At 38.1% G+C, this 16,314-nt stretch overlaps 1 protein-coding gene across 1 annotated transcript in view; it reads left to right on the top strand.

Moving 5' to 3' along the window:
- The window catches only part of SNX16 (sorting nexin 16), a 34,387-nt gene extending 18,752 nt beyond the window's left edge, over nt 1-15,635 (top strand). Inside the window, exons 5-9 of the mRNA XM_032223284.1 lie at nt 1,619-1,688; nt 3,390-3,526; nt 6,835-6,954; nt 7,453-7,557; nt 14,916-15,635. Coding sequence (XP_032079175.1) covers nt 1,619-1,688; nt 3,390-3,526; nt 6,835-6,954; nt 7,453-7,557; nt 14,916-14,919 — 436 coding nt within the window. The 3' untranslated portion in view covers nt 14,920-15,635. The remainder of the gene's footprint in view (nt 1-1,618; nt 1,689-3,389; nt 3,527-6,834; nt 6,955-7,452; nt 7,558-14,915) is intronic.
- Nucleotides 15,636-16,314: the final 679 nt, after the last annotated feature.

Here is a 16,314-nt window from a genome sequence, read left to right as displayed (position 1 = left end):
GTGTGTGTGTATGTATGTGTGTATGTGTGTGTATATTGTATATGTATGTATGTATGTATGTATGTATGTATGTATGTATATATATATATATATATATATATATATATATATATATATATACACACACATATATACACATACACACATACACACATACACACACACACTATATTGCCAAAAGTATTCGCTCACCCCATCCACATAATCAGAAGCAGTTGTGAGCGAATACTTTTGGCAATATAGTATATATATATATGCAGATCTTGGCGTATTCGGGTCTTTTCCCATGTAAGATTGACAGTATCTTGGTGACGTTTTTATGAGGTCACACTCGTCATCTTCAGGCTGGTGCCTTTCGCTTCATGCTTGTGCAAGCAAAGTGTGATGCCGTTCTTCTATAAATATAGGTGGGTGGGTGTGAAATGTTAGCTTTGTTGCTTTAAACGGATTGGTTGGCTGTGTTGTCACATCTTGATTGGTTGATGGAATTGATGTTTGGTGAGGGTGATTGGTGATGGTGGCCTGTGTTGTTCTGGGTCCTGTGTTGGTTTTTGTGTCTTGGACTCATTTATTGACTAGGGCTAGTTTCCAGATGTCTGGTAGGCGGGAGGTATCATCACGCTTATTCATGTTGTGGGGTGTTTCTCTATTTCGGTAGCTTCCATAATTATTCTCTTGTTGAAGTGTTCAGTTTTGGAGAGTAATTTGGTTCCTTCAAAATCAATTTCATGTCCTGTTGCTTTAAGGTGCTGGAAAAGGGAGGAAGTTTTTTCTTCTTTCTGATTGCATTCTTGTGTTCTGGGATGCGTGCATTTATTCTCCTATTAGTTTGTCCATTGTATGTGGCTGGACAGATTTTGCATGGTATTTCATAGACTCCTTGGTTTTCTAGCCAGATCTTGTCCCTGAGGTTTTTTAACACACACACACACACACACACACACACACACACACACACACTGAATATCTTCTGTAATAGATATACTGAAATTATAATTATCTTATAATGTGAGGGTTTTTTTCCATTTGATAGTATTTATGCAGTAGCTACAGCTATTTAGAGCTTTAATTGGAATCTTAGGATAGACTTCTTAAAATAAATAATTCTACAAATTGGGTTAGGTAGCAATGTGTTGAGAAAAAATGAGGACATACTTATCTATAACTGCTGATACTTACATGGAACTTTTTTGTATAAATATAATGCATAAATTGAACAAAAAGGCAGGAAGAAAAAGTGTGGTATATCAAGTAGGCCATTTATAGCATACCAGTACCTTAAATGATGTTGATTATTTTAAATTTCAATTCTACATGACTTGCCGTATTCAAAGAAAATGATGTGCAACTGAACTATTTATTTTATTTTTATCTTGAACCACCTTTTCAAAATATTTTACTCTTTTTAATAACATGTATGCTTACTAGAGAGAAAATTACATTCAAACCTTTTCAGGTCTCTAATTATGTTTGCATCTGTCTTTATAAATTTTAATAATTCAGCTAATTCCTATTTGGGAAAGCATTACTGTACAACATTTAGCATATTCCCAATATGCATTTCAGATTGTCCTGTATTTTCATTGACAATTGCTTTTATTTCCCATTCTTTTCGAAGCCTTGCAGTAAGAGAGTTTCTTTGTTTGGATGAACCTCCGGGGCCCTTTGATAGCCTTGAAGAGAGCAGGGTAAGTGCAATAGAGGAATTTGTTTTTACTGAGGGAAGAGAAGATTTTAATTGCACAGTGACCTATGCTTTATCACTTAATGCCTTTATGTGAATAGCAGCAACTTTTTGTTCTTTCTCTATCTATAGATTAAACATGGTCATCATGTAGCAAAATAGATCGAATGAATAATCTATGAACTGTATTTGAACAGAGCTGGGAACCAAAATGCAAAGAGATGGATCTAGTAAAAGAGTGAAAGTCAAAAGAACAGGGGGGGTGGCAGTGGTGGGTTCCGGACCTCGGCGCAGCCAGTACACTGTGCACAGGGCCGAGCGTCCTAGTCGGGCATGTGCGCGGCACAAGCATGTGCATGTCACTGCCCTGCGACACCCAGCTGATCGGTGGAGGTCACGCAAGCACCGGACAGGCACGTTATAAACAGCTATGGAGCGCGGGCGGGCAGGTGTGCCAAACTGCTCCTATCGGTACAGCCATACCGGGCCGTACCCCCTGGAACCCACCACTGGAGGGTGGGGAAAAGAATTTGGGAAACATAATAAATAACTATACAGAGATTCCACAGATTTGTTCATGCTACAGTGCGTCATCATTCTCTACACTAAACAGTTCTGTACACATAATATTTGCTGTAAAGGAAGAATTCTGCACTTCAGATCTGTATTTACATACAATGAAAATGTAGAACTGCCATACAATATTTGTCACATATGGATGATAAATGGGTATCTAACAAAAATTATTTGGTTATCTTAACCAAAGCATATAATTTAAGTATATAATTTACTTCACAAAATGGTGGCTGTAAAGAAAGGAAAAGGCATTCTCAAGTCTAATTTCATAAAGACACATCTATGCCGGGTTTTTTTTCAAAAACATGATTTGCCTTTGTCATCTTTAATCTTGTGCATCTTTAATGTCCAGCTCTAACTTCCTGATTCATACACTCTGATGATTTTTCATCCAAGGACTAATCAGAGCCCTAATTAGCACCTGAATGCAGATAAGATCATTTAGGTGCTATGATCTGCTGAGGCTACCAGAGGGCTTAGCATTCATGTCAGAGATATTTGAGTATCCTCCTTAATTGCTTGGTTTTTTTTATTGTGGTTAAGGTCCAAAAATAAAACAGGATAGCATGATTAGTCTTTCAAACTCTGAATAGTGTGTACACATACATATACACATATATCATCTAGGCTTATTTACTTACTGTAAGTAATGCATAGCTCATCTCAGTTTTGATTTTTATCAAAACTATCTTGTCACCCCTTTTTGATGAAATTAACCTTAGTGTACACAGCATAAATAATTACTTCATCAGATTTAAGTGACATTCTATTAAAATCACTAACATATTAGTAAGAATAAATCTTGGTAGTCAGTGCTACAAGTTTATCTTACTGCTACAATGGAAGCTTGAAATTCATAATTCAGCAATACGTGATCAGAGGCCAAAAGAAAACCTTGAAGGTGTTATATTTTCATTACAGATTTGTCCAATTAGGGAATGATAGCTTGATCATATTATTACTATATCATAATAATCTTTTCAATGAAAGAAACCAAATCCAAATGATATTTGTGTACATATAAAAATAATTCATAATTGTTTGTAGAAGAAGACTAAGTCAATGTATGTGTGTTGCTTTTTACAAAAGAAAACCCAACTTACTTTCAAACATTTAAATTTCCTTCTAGGCTTTTTGTGAAACTTTGGAGGAAACAAACTACCGGCTTCAAAAGGAGCTTAATGAAAAACAAAAAGAGGTGGAAGCTCTGAAAAAGTTGTTAAATGAAAAAGAATTGTACATAAATGAAATGGAGAAAAGACTTGGGTAAGACCGAAACAAAGCTGCTCACCACAAAATCTCACTATCATAGCTAGTGATATGAAGCTAATATTTTAGGATTTCTGAATGCTTCCTTGTATGTATTTATTTTTCAAATTTCTATAACTGCCCAACTCACAACAGAAATAACTCTGGGAGGCCTACAACGAAGTTTAAAAACATTGTTCACAAATAACAATTATAATTATTAAAAGCATTAAAAACTATAAAATACAGCTAAACAAGAATCTACAAAGGGATATTAATAGTAACAGAGCCATCTTAATGTTGGCCGGTTGCCCACGGGGCCCGAAAGGCAGGAAATACTTGAAGAGATTGTAATCAAATAGGAAGTTTTAAGTTCTATCTCTCCACCAAGAACATACCGTATATACTCGAGTATAAGCCGACCCGAATATAAGCCGAGGCACCTAATTTTACCCCAAAAAGCTGGAAAATTATTGACTCGAGTATAAGCCTAGGGTGGGAAATGCAGCAGCTACCGGTAAATTTCAAAAATAAAAATAGATACCAATAATGTTTTGAATAAATAAATATTATTTATTTATAAATAAATAACTAGCTCTGTAAGTGGAAAAGAGGGTCAATAAAAAACAATATGGTATCAACAATAACTTTAAATGTACAAAAACCTTAGCTCATTCAGCAAACCAAGCTAAAACATAAGAGTTAAAATCCTTCAAAACTGGATTCCTCCTCATCATCTGTATGTCCAAACAGAGCTTCAGCATTAGCTAGTGTGAGGTTATCAGCATAGACATTGTCATCATCACTGAGTTCGCAGTCATCACCATCAGAGCTGTCGTTCTCCCACCTCATACACTCCTTCTTTCTTCTCTCTTCCCTCCTCTGGATTCAATGGGATTTTTAGAAAATCCACATCCTGTGCACACACTTCTTCTTTCTTTCTTCCCTCCTCTGGATTCAATGGGGTTTAGGAAATCTCCCACCCTCATACACTCCTTCTTTCTTTCTCTCTTCCCTCCTCTGGATTCAATGGGATTTTTAGAAAATCCACACTCCTGTGCACACACTTCTCTTCTTTCTTTCTTCCCTCCTCTGGATTCAATGGGGTTTAGGAAATCTCCCACCCTCATACACTCCTTCTTTCTTTCTCTCTTCCCTCCTCTGGATTCAATGGGATTTTTAGAAAATCCACACTCCTGTGCACACACTCCCTCTCTTCTTTCTCTTCTTTATAGCTAAATTTGATACCATTAAAAATTAAATAGGATTAAAATCTGTGGTTTATAATTTACCAGTTGTGTCCACCCCACTCCTTTCACCAGCGTTAGCCCGCTGCACCAAGGGGGACACGTAAGAGGAAGGGGAAAATACAAGAGTGCACGCGGCAACCTCGACGTCTAAGTGGGCAAGTTCACAGCATGCGCGCCTGCACGTCTGAGACAGGGCATAAAAAGGGGAAAAAAGGCTGATTGGACCCAGCTCTGTTTGGGGCGCAGGCGTGGCGCGGCAGCAGTTTTTCAGGCTGCTCCCAGATGGGATTGTAAACCCCTTCTACACCCTGGCTCCTCCTCTTTCTTTCTTCTTTTTTTCTTTCTTTGAAAGAGAAGCCCAAATTAGCCAAAGGGGGGAAAGCGAGCGAGCAAGGGACCCCAGGAAACTAGACTCGCTTGGCTGGACTACGTACGCTCCTTGGCTTAGTTGCTTTCCACGCGCCTGTTAATATATTCAAGGAAACAAACCGCGGCAGTTTTCCCCAAGGGCAATGCCGAAGAGCAGAGCCCGGAGAAAAACCAAGGAAGTCACGGAGGGCATTTGCCACTTTCTCTAGAAGGTGATACGAGCTTCCCTTTCGAATGGGAAGGGACGGGGGGGTTGGCTGGGCTCTTCCCAGCAGGAAAGGGGGTTGTTTGAAACATTGGGACCGGGGGAGGGGTTGGTTTTGTTTTGTTTTGAAAGGAAATCTCAACCTGTTACAATCGTCCTTCCAAATGAGCCGAGGAGGACAGCGGTGAAAAGTTTTCTCCAACATTTAGGGGAAAGTCGCGAGCAGCATTGCCCTCACAACTGAGGGGAAAAAACCCGCCCTCTTCCCCTTCCAGGTTTTCTTTAAAAGCAGGCAGCGCTCCTTGGCCGCAGGGCTTCACAGGGACCCTTTCCCCCTCCCACTGCTTCGCTCGCTCGCTCGCTTTCCCCCTTTGGCTAATACAATCCCCCTCCCTTCCCATCTGGGAGCAGCCTGAAAAAACTGCTGGCAGGTATGCGGTTCCTAGGTCAGCGGCGCGTGGGATCAAACTAGGAAGAAACTGGAGGTGGGGGGGAGCAGTTTGAGAGACTATGGAGAATATGGACTTCAGAGGTGGACCAGAAAGAGGTCCCGACAAAGATCCGAGGCTGAATTCGGCAGTGTTTATGGATCAGGGTCAGCCCCACCAGCTGGCGACAGGAGAGCAGAGAGGAGCGGACGGAGCAGAAGCAGCCCCAGGGCTCCGCTGCCGCTCCCCGCATTTTCTGGACAGGGATCCCTTGGAGAGGGGATTCCTTCCTGCGAGACCCCGTCCACAAAATGCAGGGAGCGGCAGCGGAGCTCCGGGGCTGCTTCTGCTGCGTCCGCTGGACTGTGGGGCTTGGAAGGGGGCGGGAAGAGCGGCGGGGGGGTGGCGGTGGCCGGCGGTGGCAGGCTGGTTCGCCTCCTCCTCCTCCAACAGGCAACAGCACTGCCGGATCCAGTTGTAGACTCGAGTATAAGCCAAGGCGGCTTTTTTCAGCCCAAAAAGTGGGCTGAAAAACTCGGCTTATACTCGAGTATATACGGTATGTGAGACTTTGTGATACAACCCGTATCATGTCTTAACTTCTTTTTGAAAAGAAGAATGAGAAAATTGCCACAGAGCTTGCAGTCCCTTGGGGAATGCTTTTCTGGCAAAAGTCTTTTTCAGAATTAAATATTCCGTTTATATTTAATTTCAGAAATATTCAATTTTACAATCCCAAACACAAAATAAATGATATCAGAGATGACTTTATCTTCGGTGAACATTTTTCAGCATACATTCAGTGTGTAATATTAATGATTGTAATAATAATGAAAATTACTGCTTTGTTCTATCAGTAGAAAGCTGCGCTTTAAAAATGAAATGTAATTATTCCTAGAAAAGTCTTCTAAGACTGCAGTTTTATCCCCAATTTCTAGGAGCAAACTCCACTGAATGCAATGACTCTTTTAAATACATGTGCATAATTTTCCCCAACGAAGGAAGCTTTTCCCCAGAGACATTTTTATAATAATTTCCAACTAAAATAAAAGACCTGCCTTGATTTTGTTGCAGGGATTTAAATTTAGTGGAAACAAAGTCTTGTAAGTTGTCAGGAGAGGGAAGTGAATGCAGTGGAGAAGTGGAGTCATCCGCAACAGAGGCAGATCAAAGAACCTTGGAAGAAGACACCCGGTAAATGATCATTGAGCAATTTTATTTAAAGTTAAGCTCTGAAATGCAAATCATCTGCAAGCTTAGAACAGTCCTTTGGGGGTAACGCACTGCAGACATTTCAGGCATTTTGCTGGAGATACTTTACATAGGATTGTGCCTTATTATAATCCAACATAGTAAATTTTATGTTACTTGTCTTCAAAGTTTCTATATAGTACCCACATGTACTTGGGTTTTCCAGTGCTTTTCTGCCATTCAAAAAGTCATTGGATGAAATTGAAATTAAAAGTCAATTAATTGATGCCACTAGCTCTCCAATTGGCTGTTTGCTGAAGAGATTGCACAGCATTATAACTCATAGGATATGAGTATTATAAAATATGAGCCCAGCAATTTGCAGATAGACAGTGTCCCCCAAACTTGTAGTTTTAAAATACAGCAGATATTAGGATTGAGTGATAGAAAGAGCTTGCTGGCTCACATTTTTATGATAAATATATTGATCTGAATCTGCAGGTCTGAAAAAGAGGATTGGAAAACCCCTTGGAATGAGTCACTGGTAGAAAACTTTGTGCCAGAAATTGAAGTAGCCGAAGTGGCATATGCTGCTGATATAGAGATGTAAGCATGACTTGTTTTGCTTTATTTTATTTTATTTATTTTTTAAGAAGATCTATCTGGAAGTTGTTGAACAACAAAAGCAGTAGAACCGAAGCTGATAGGAATGTTTACATAAATCACTCACAATACATTTTTGACACAAGAAGAATAATCAATGCTGCTGCTTTAATTCATTTGATATCTAAGATATATAGATATGTGGAGAACTATATTAATATAAAAAAATGTTGGTTAAGTTTATGTTATGCCTAGACTCCTAAGTAATGTGTATAATTTAGCAGTAGATAAAGGTTAAATGGCAATTATCATTTGGCTTGTCACACCTGTTTACTACTAATATGTGACTATTTTGTATGGGCAGCTTTTGGTATCTGATTTTACAGATTTATATAGGATACAGTTTTATGCTCTGGAAATATAATTATGCCATCAGGCTTCAGAAACAGTATATGATCTCTCATGTTTTTAAAGTAATAAATTTAAATATGTATGCTTTAATGCAATAAACTAGAAAAGCTTATAGTACCAAAATAATATTTCAGAAATAGGAATCAGTTTGGGAGGTTTTTTATAATGGGAGAGGGAGAATAATAGCCTAGTTATACTGTAGATAGTCATATACACTTGAAAATAATGTAAAAACTGATTTAACATTGTATTTGTTTTTTCTTTAAATTTTATGATAATTTTGCTACATAATCAATGACTGCCTTATATATATATATAAAAAACCACTACCTCCTACTTTGTTACTTATGCATAAGTGTGCTTTTTAATACATATTCAATATATATAATATGAATGATAATGGCCATTTGTTAAAGCCATACTTCTGCACCGTTAATGAAATCTAGTTGCAGTTTGTATGAAGATACCAGGGATTCTGTACTTACATACAAATTGTGTTATGCCCAACAATGCACTTTATTGTAAACAGACACCTTGTGTCAAGATTTTTGGCATACACAGAGACACATACACACACCCATGCATACCTTTTGATTAAGGAAAGGTGAAGTGATCTGCACAATCATGTCTCTTTCTATTATGCTTGTTACACATGTTTGCTGTAGTGTGGGTCAGCTTTATGGAATCTTCAGAAACATTTTGCTGAGCGGCTGTTTGCTCAAAGTGCCTTTGTCTCCTCTTCCCATGAAAAGAAAGCAAGCTTTGTTCTTCTTTATGCCATTTACTCTTTGTTTGTCTTAATGTTGTTAGCACACGAGTCTCCATGTGCTTAGACTTTTCAAAGTTCACTTTGTAATTTTGGGGTCTGAGGAAAAGCACTCTGTAGAATTGTACAAAGCTGTCTGAAGGAAATAAAGATTTGGACATAAGATCTTTTGCCGTCTTTTGTGGGAAAATGTTCAAAAGCCAAACTAAAGGTCAAGGTTTTCTCATATTAAAGTTGACTTCAGTGACACAAGCACCCATCAAAGTTTCAAATATATTCTTTGTATGAAAACATGAGGTATACTTTGAGTAGCATACAGATTTCTCAATTACTGCTTATTCCTAAAACTTCTACTGCCATCTCCAAATTTGTCCATAAAGTCTCTCAGTATTTAAATCATTCTTCAGGAATCAAAGAGATATAACGAATAGTTATTTTCCCTTCATTTATGAACTTCCACTGGACATAGATCCTCCATGAAAAAGGCATGGCTGGATCTAGTCCTATATTATACGTATTACTTGGCATGTTGATATATTTTTAAATAATTCCTGTGATGGTTTTTTTTTTAGCAAATTCCTTCCAAAATCCTAAAACAGGCCTAACAGCAAAATATCTGATTCACCAGATATTTTGCTCATATCCAGATAAACATTTGGATGTGATATTTCCATATACTGTATGAAAACTTTAATTGATATTTATTCAGGCTTCCCTACATACACAAAAGCAAATACACAATGTCTAAATTCTGAAATCCCATTACATCCAATAGTTGTAATATACAATTTTCAGATTTGAAGATTTTTTTTAAAGGTATTTTGTATAAGAGTTTATATGAGAATTTTATAGGGCTGGTCTTTTAGGGTCCACAAACTAATTATGAAAAGTTTGTTTCAGGCATCTCCACACAGGAAAGATTCAAAATCATAGATATGAAACAGTGTTGTAGCTTTCACTAAACACAGTGTTATTGCCTCCCAAGATGGGACTATTTGAAGAACAGAGTAAATGTCAGATTTACATGATGTGCTAGGTTGGCAGAAGCTGGGACAAGTAACGGGAGCTCACTCCATTACGCAGCCAATAAACCAATATATCATAATAGTCATATAATTAGTTTAACCAATTTAATACATCTTCCTTGTATCACTGAAGATCTTACATAAATCTCTACTCCCATGTTATAACTTAAGGTAAACAGACAGCTGGCGAAATTAACAGGGTATGCGGTACCCTCCTCTTAATCTTGCTTTTTCCTTTCTTCGCTTCTCCTTCAAACTACCCACTTTCACCACCTCTTTCTACTATTAGCTTACATCTAATATTATTTTCAGCTGGGGAAAAAGACATGCAGGGGAAAAATGCTATTTCTTATGTAGAAGAGAATATAGAAGCTAGGTGCAGCAAGTATGAAAAGGAAATGGAGTATAATTGAGCAGAGTAGGAAATTATTTTGGAATTGCAATTTCAGGTGAACTGGGACAGGGATGCCAGAGGCATTTAATTTCAGAATTTAGAGGAACTTAAAGTTTCTCTTACATAGTAAAGAAATCTTAGCCGTTAAAATGAGAAAATCAAGTATGCTTTCTCTAAGTAGCCATACATTAAAAATATCCTTTATTTGATTCCCCAAATAATTATCCAAAGACAGGAGACATTTAAGATCAGAATAGTATCACACTGGAGAGATCTATTTTATATATCAATATTTTAAAATACAGAACTTTTTATATGGATTGCACTTCACGGTAATTGCACTGTGAGTTTAATTCAAAAACATACTGTATGCATAGCCCTATTCTACATTGTTTCTGCAATGTAGAGAGAAAACAGGACATCTTTTTCCCTGTTCTGAACTGCATCAAAAACTTTAGCTGTGTAACTGTGTGTAATTTGCAGCATAAAGCTATAGTACTTTAAACATACTTTATAAAGCTTTAGCGACATACAGGTTATGCTTTTTATGGGCCAGCTTTGTTAACATGCTTTAATATTGCTGCAAAACTAAAGATAGGGTTATATGAGATTCTAATCCATGTTAATGACTATTCATTTAGAAGAAAGGAGGCCTATGTTGTAGTCATTAAAAGGTTTTAGAACTTTATAATGTCCCAAAATTCTTAAAATCAAACACATGCAGCACATTTGTTTCTGTGACCTTCCATCCTATCATAGTTGTAGAGCACATGCAGGTAATTTAAGCACAATGTGTAATTTTGCCTTCTTGAATGTTTATGCAAAACAGTTGATAGAGCAATTTGAGAGTGTAAAGCAGTACTATACTATGTAATCATCACTACATTACACTGCAATTATTATCGTATACACTGTATTTGAATGATTGAAGAATAAGTCAAAAAAACTAGTTTTTCTTCAATTGGATATTATGAACAGTTGCTTAAAATCTATTTTTAATGATTGAATTTCAAATTAGTTTAATGGAATTGATAAATTGTAAATGTATGTGCATTATGACAGTTAAAATATCATTTGTTCTTTGGTCTATCTGCTAATAATACAGCATTCTGATTTTTTATTGTTACTGCTTTCCTCTTTTCTGTTATCCTTCAAGAATCGAAGCTCTGTATGTTTTAAGCATGTTTTAAAGAACTTTTCAGGTTTTTGTCTCTTGTAAAACTCAACTAAGTAGCATAACTGTCTTCATTAGAAATCTGCAATTTAGTTATAAGATTACAGCATCTAATGTATCAAAAATACATTCCAGCTTCACATCAATCACTTTTACAAAACTTGCTTATGTTACCCAGGATCCAGGTTTACCAGATTGCTAGTGAGTTGCTTTTTTAATGTTTTGTGACTGAATATTTTTAAAAGCTAACGCTTATTTGCTGGCAGACATTGTTTTAAGCTCTAAAATGATATCATTAGTTGCCAGAAAGTTCTATTTGTATGAAAAAAAGGTGATATAGCGACTGGAAAAGGGAGTGCTGGGTATCAATATGGAAGATATATATATAATATATATATATATTATATATATATTATATATAATATATATATATATATATATATAATATATATATATATATATATATATATATATATATGCATGCTGATAAATAAATAAAGGGAGACTAGTATAGATCTATTTCAAGCTATTTAGCTCTCATCAGCTAGCCACACCCTTATTGGGACTTGAACCTGTGCTCTCTTGCCTCTCAGGCAGATGTGTTAACCATTGAGCTACAGAGCTCGATTCCTTATCAGCCAGCCAGGGTGAGAGGTATATATTTAAAGTCACAACCCCTGGTATGCCCAACATGGGAGGAAGGTCACACTTCCACTCTCTGTCTTCGGCTCGTCACAAGAGACCATCCAGACAGAAACCAATATTTTTTACTGTTGCCTTTTGTTACATTTGTTATATTTATGCTGATAATAAATAAAGGGAGACTAGTATAGTATATATGACCAGCCGAAGACAGAGAGTGGAAGTGTGACCTTCCTCCCATGTTTGGGCATAACCAGGGGTTGTGACTTTAAATATATACCTCTCACGCTGGCTGGCTGATAAGGAGTCGAGCCGTAGCTCAATGGTTAACACATCTGCCTAAGAGGCAATAGAGCACAGGTTCGATTCCCAATAAGGGTGTGGCTAGCTGATGAGAGCTAAATAGCTTGAAATAGATCTATACTAGTCTCCCTTTATTTATTTATCAGCATAAATATAACAAATGTAACAAAAAGGCAACAGTAAAAAATAGTTGGGTTTCTGTCTGGATGGTCTCTTGTGACGAGCCGAAGACAGAGAGTGGAAGTGTGACCTTCCTCCCATGTTTGGGCATACCAGGGGTTGTGACTTTAAAAATATATATATATCTTCGGCCATTAGGCCACAGGCTCTTATCCGTTATCATATATATATATATATATTACCCAGCACCTCCCTTTTCCAGTCGCATCTATCACCTTTTTTCATACAAATAGAATATAGATATATATATTCCCACCCAGTTCCACCCAAGATGGCACCCAACCACCAGCACCAATCATCATGACCCTCAGCCACACCCCCCACTTAGTGTCATCATAGCCTCCTTCCTGGTCATCTGCATCCAAGCAGAAGTACATCACGTAGGCAGTTGCATCCCAGTAGAAGAGTTACTGCAGAGTAGGCAGTTGCCCGAGTAGAAGAGTTACTTCTGAGTAGGCAGGTGCACCGAGTAGAAGAATTATGTCAGAGTAGCTTTGAAGTACAGCTGTTGTCCAGGAGGCACATCTGTAGAGTAGTGAGAGAAGCCATGCAGAGCCGCATGCAGCTACAGGCTCTGCTGACATCAGAGAGTTAACATCAACGCAGCAGCGTTGGTGGCATGTAAGCATGGCCGAGTGGATGTGGCGATAGACGGGTTCCCACCTGAATGGCAGCCAGAGGGCTGACAGCGCACACGCGTGCCCACCTAGCTGCATATGCATGCACGCTCCCCCCCCCCCCCGCATATCCCCTTGTCCAAATCTGTTTCCTAGAGATCCCTGGTGTCAATAACTTGGGAGGTTACAGTTGGGATAGGAAGCAAAAGCCCAGGGCTCTAATTTCCAAAAATACCTTCTATATGGTGTTTAAACTAGGACAGGTAAGAATGTGCCAACAGAAAATATTTGTTAAGCTTAATTTGCAATGGGGAGTAGGGAATTTCAAAGCATAAGTATGTAAGGAAAGATAACCCTTCCTCTTTATCCTGTTGACCCTTGCAAAGCAATTAAGTTTAGAAAAATATGCTTTCACTGCCGCCAATTATTTTTTCAGCTTGATTGCCCAGCAGGAAAAAGGATTTGCAACATTTCAATGCTTCACTTCCTATGTGCTGTAACATTCCAAATTCAACAGAATATCTTCTTTTTTCTGTAATGGAAGTCTTTTTTTTCCCTCCCTCTTTTTTTTAATAATGCCTATGGACAAAGCATTAACAGACAGATATTAAATGACATATCATTAGCAGTGCGTGCATCTGTGAGCTCTGTTCTGTTCAAAACAAAAAGCATTTTACATTGGGAGAACAAAATCTCACAAGAGCATATCAGTTTCTTAAATGTGTAGTTTCTTTTTCCCAACTAAAATTCAACCTGTCTCCTCTGCAAATGATAATTTGTGCACAGTTTTTCCTCTGCTTTGTTTCTCATTGGAGGATCTGGCACCCTACCTCAGTTGCCGCCAGCTACCCAGTGGATTGTAAATTGTTGCAGTGACAGTAATTTGGAGGATCAGCAAATTGGAGGTTTGCTCTGTGGGGAGGGACTTGATCTCCCAACAGTTTGCAATATGACAAGCTTCAATGGACAAGATTTGAAATCAAACATATTCCACTACCAAACTGTTGAAATATAATTCAAGTTAACAACTGTTCTTGATTCATTAAGAATTGCTATTTTGGTGTTGCAAATTCGCTCATACTCACTTGAAATATATTCCTATGGAAAACAATGGGCTATATGAATGAATTTCTATATAATACAATAACCACAATAGTGTTGATACAGTTCCATGGCCTTTCTATGATACATTGATATCACGATGCAGACTTATGCCGAGCCTAGAACGTAAGCAGAGATGAGCAATAAAGATGATAAAGGATCCAGAAGCCAAATTGTATGATGAATGGTTGAGGGAGGCAGGTAAGTCTAACCTATTGAAGAGAAGCATCAAGGAAGAGAAGGATCAACTGTCTTCCGGTACTTCAAGTACAGTCACAAAGAAGAGTGGATTGACTTATTTTTCAAAGCACCAGAGGGTGGGACAAAATGAATAGGTGGAACTTGTTAAAGAGAGATCCAGCTTAGAAGTAAGGAGAAATTTTCTGACAGCAAGAACAATTAGTGGAACAGCTTGCTGCCCAGAGTTGTAGGTGTTCCATCACTGGAGGTTTTCAAAAATAGACTGGACAACTATTTGACCCAGGATGTATAAGGTCTCTGCCTTGAGCAGGGGATTGGACTAGAAGAACTTTCTGAAGTTCCTTTTAGCCATATGATTCTACATTCTATGTTTTGTAAATCTCTTTATTTGCGATGGCTATTTTGTGCAAATTAGCATAGCTGTACAATACATTGCACTCCTAGCAGAAAGCATTTCTTTAGCACGTTTCTAGATTTTAAAACACATCATGTATGGTTTCTCAAAATCTTTCCAATAAGTCTTCAAAAATTGGTATCATTCTTTCAGATGAAGCTGTGAGAGCGAGTTCAGTCCACTACTGACATCTCAAAATCCCGTTGGAATTGCATATTTTGCCTCCTTGTGGAAGTTGTTTATTGAAGGTAACTCAGAGGAAGGTGAAGGAGAGAGAAGCAAGAGCTTTGTCCATGTTAAAATGCCAGAAAACACTCTGGAATTTCAGAAATAAAAAGAATTGAATTCTGAAACAGAATGAGACTGTTCTGACAGGGTGTCTTATCACATTTAATATTTTGATACAATAACAGAGGAGAGATTGCCAGGAGACTGCTAAATCTGAATACTAGTCAAACTGGAAAAATGATTAATTAAAGAAAATCTTCCTTTAGAATTTTTCCAGACTTCAAAGACTCCTTTGGCCTTAACACTTGCCAAAACTGTCCTTCTATGGTGCAAAACTTGTAATCACTGAGGTAACTCACTGATAGTATTTTTAACAATATTATTGAAATATTATTTTTCATGCTCAAACAATAGATTTGTTTCAGAAAGGAGTCTTTCAGTGGCTCTGAGGAAGAAACTTGATTACCTTATTTTTCAGAGTATAAGATGTACTGTTCTCCCCCCAAAAAAGTGGGTAGAAATGTCTGTGCATCTTATACAGTGAATATTGCCAAATCGCCGCCACCCTTCAGCCTCTGCCTCCCAGCAATTTGCCTCCTTATAGCAAGCAGTGTGATCAGCTTCAGCACAGCCTGATTTAGCACAAGCAGCTCATTGGCGGTTGGATCTGCCTCCCGGAATACCAGCTATCAGCTGTTCCAGGCTGCAGGAATCGCCGCCGCCTATTAGAACCATTGCCACCCATCACCGCTGCCATCTATCACTGCCTCCACGTGCCCCCTTTTTGGCCTCCTCGCATCCCATTTTCGGGTTGTTCCAGGCAGAGGGAATAGGCACGGCAATCCTCGCCACCTGGAACAGGCTGAAAATGGGACACATGGAAGCCGAAAATGGGGCATGCAGGGGTGACAATAGGTGGCAGATTTTTTTTCTTGTTTTTCTCCCCAAAAGCTGGGTGTATCTTATACTTCGGAGCATCTTATAGTCTGAAAAACATGGTAATTTAAATGGTGCAGTGTGAGATGTGAAAGTGAGAATGAAGCTCTGAGAGGTAGCTTATGTTCTCACTTAATGTGCTCAAGTCTCTTGATCAGGGAGGCATAAAAATTTCAGTATGCAAGTTTAAAGAAGTGTGTTTGAACACAGTGGCCATTTCACAAAGGAACAAAAGAAACCTTAAGGAGTAAGAAGAACTACTAATCCAAGGGAAGTAATAGTGGCTATGACAACTCTTTCAATTCTTGGACTGCCCAACCAGACAGATGCTTAAATTTGGTATACTTGCATCCTCGCCAAATTTGTAGCAAGTACAAATTTCTACACA

The sequence above is a fragment of the Thamnophis elegans genome, chromosome 8, assembly GCF_009769535.1.
Source record: "Thamnophis elegans isolate rThaEle1 chromosome 8, rThaEle1.pri, whole genome shotgun sequence".
NCBI classification, from domain to species: Eukaryota; Metazoa; Chordata; class Lepidosauria; order Squamata; family Colubridae; genus Thamnophis; species Thamnophis elegans.
Note: the sequence above shows the minus strand (reverse complement) of the source record. Positions and strands in the feature narration are given on the sequence as shown.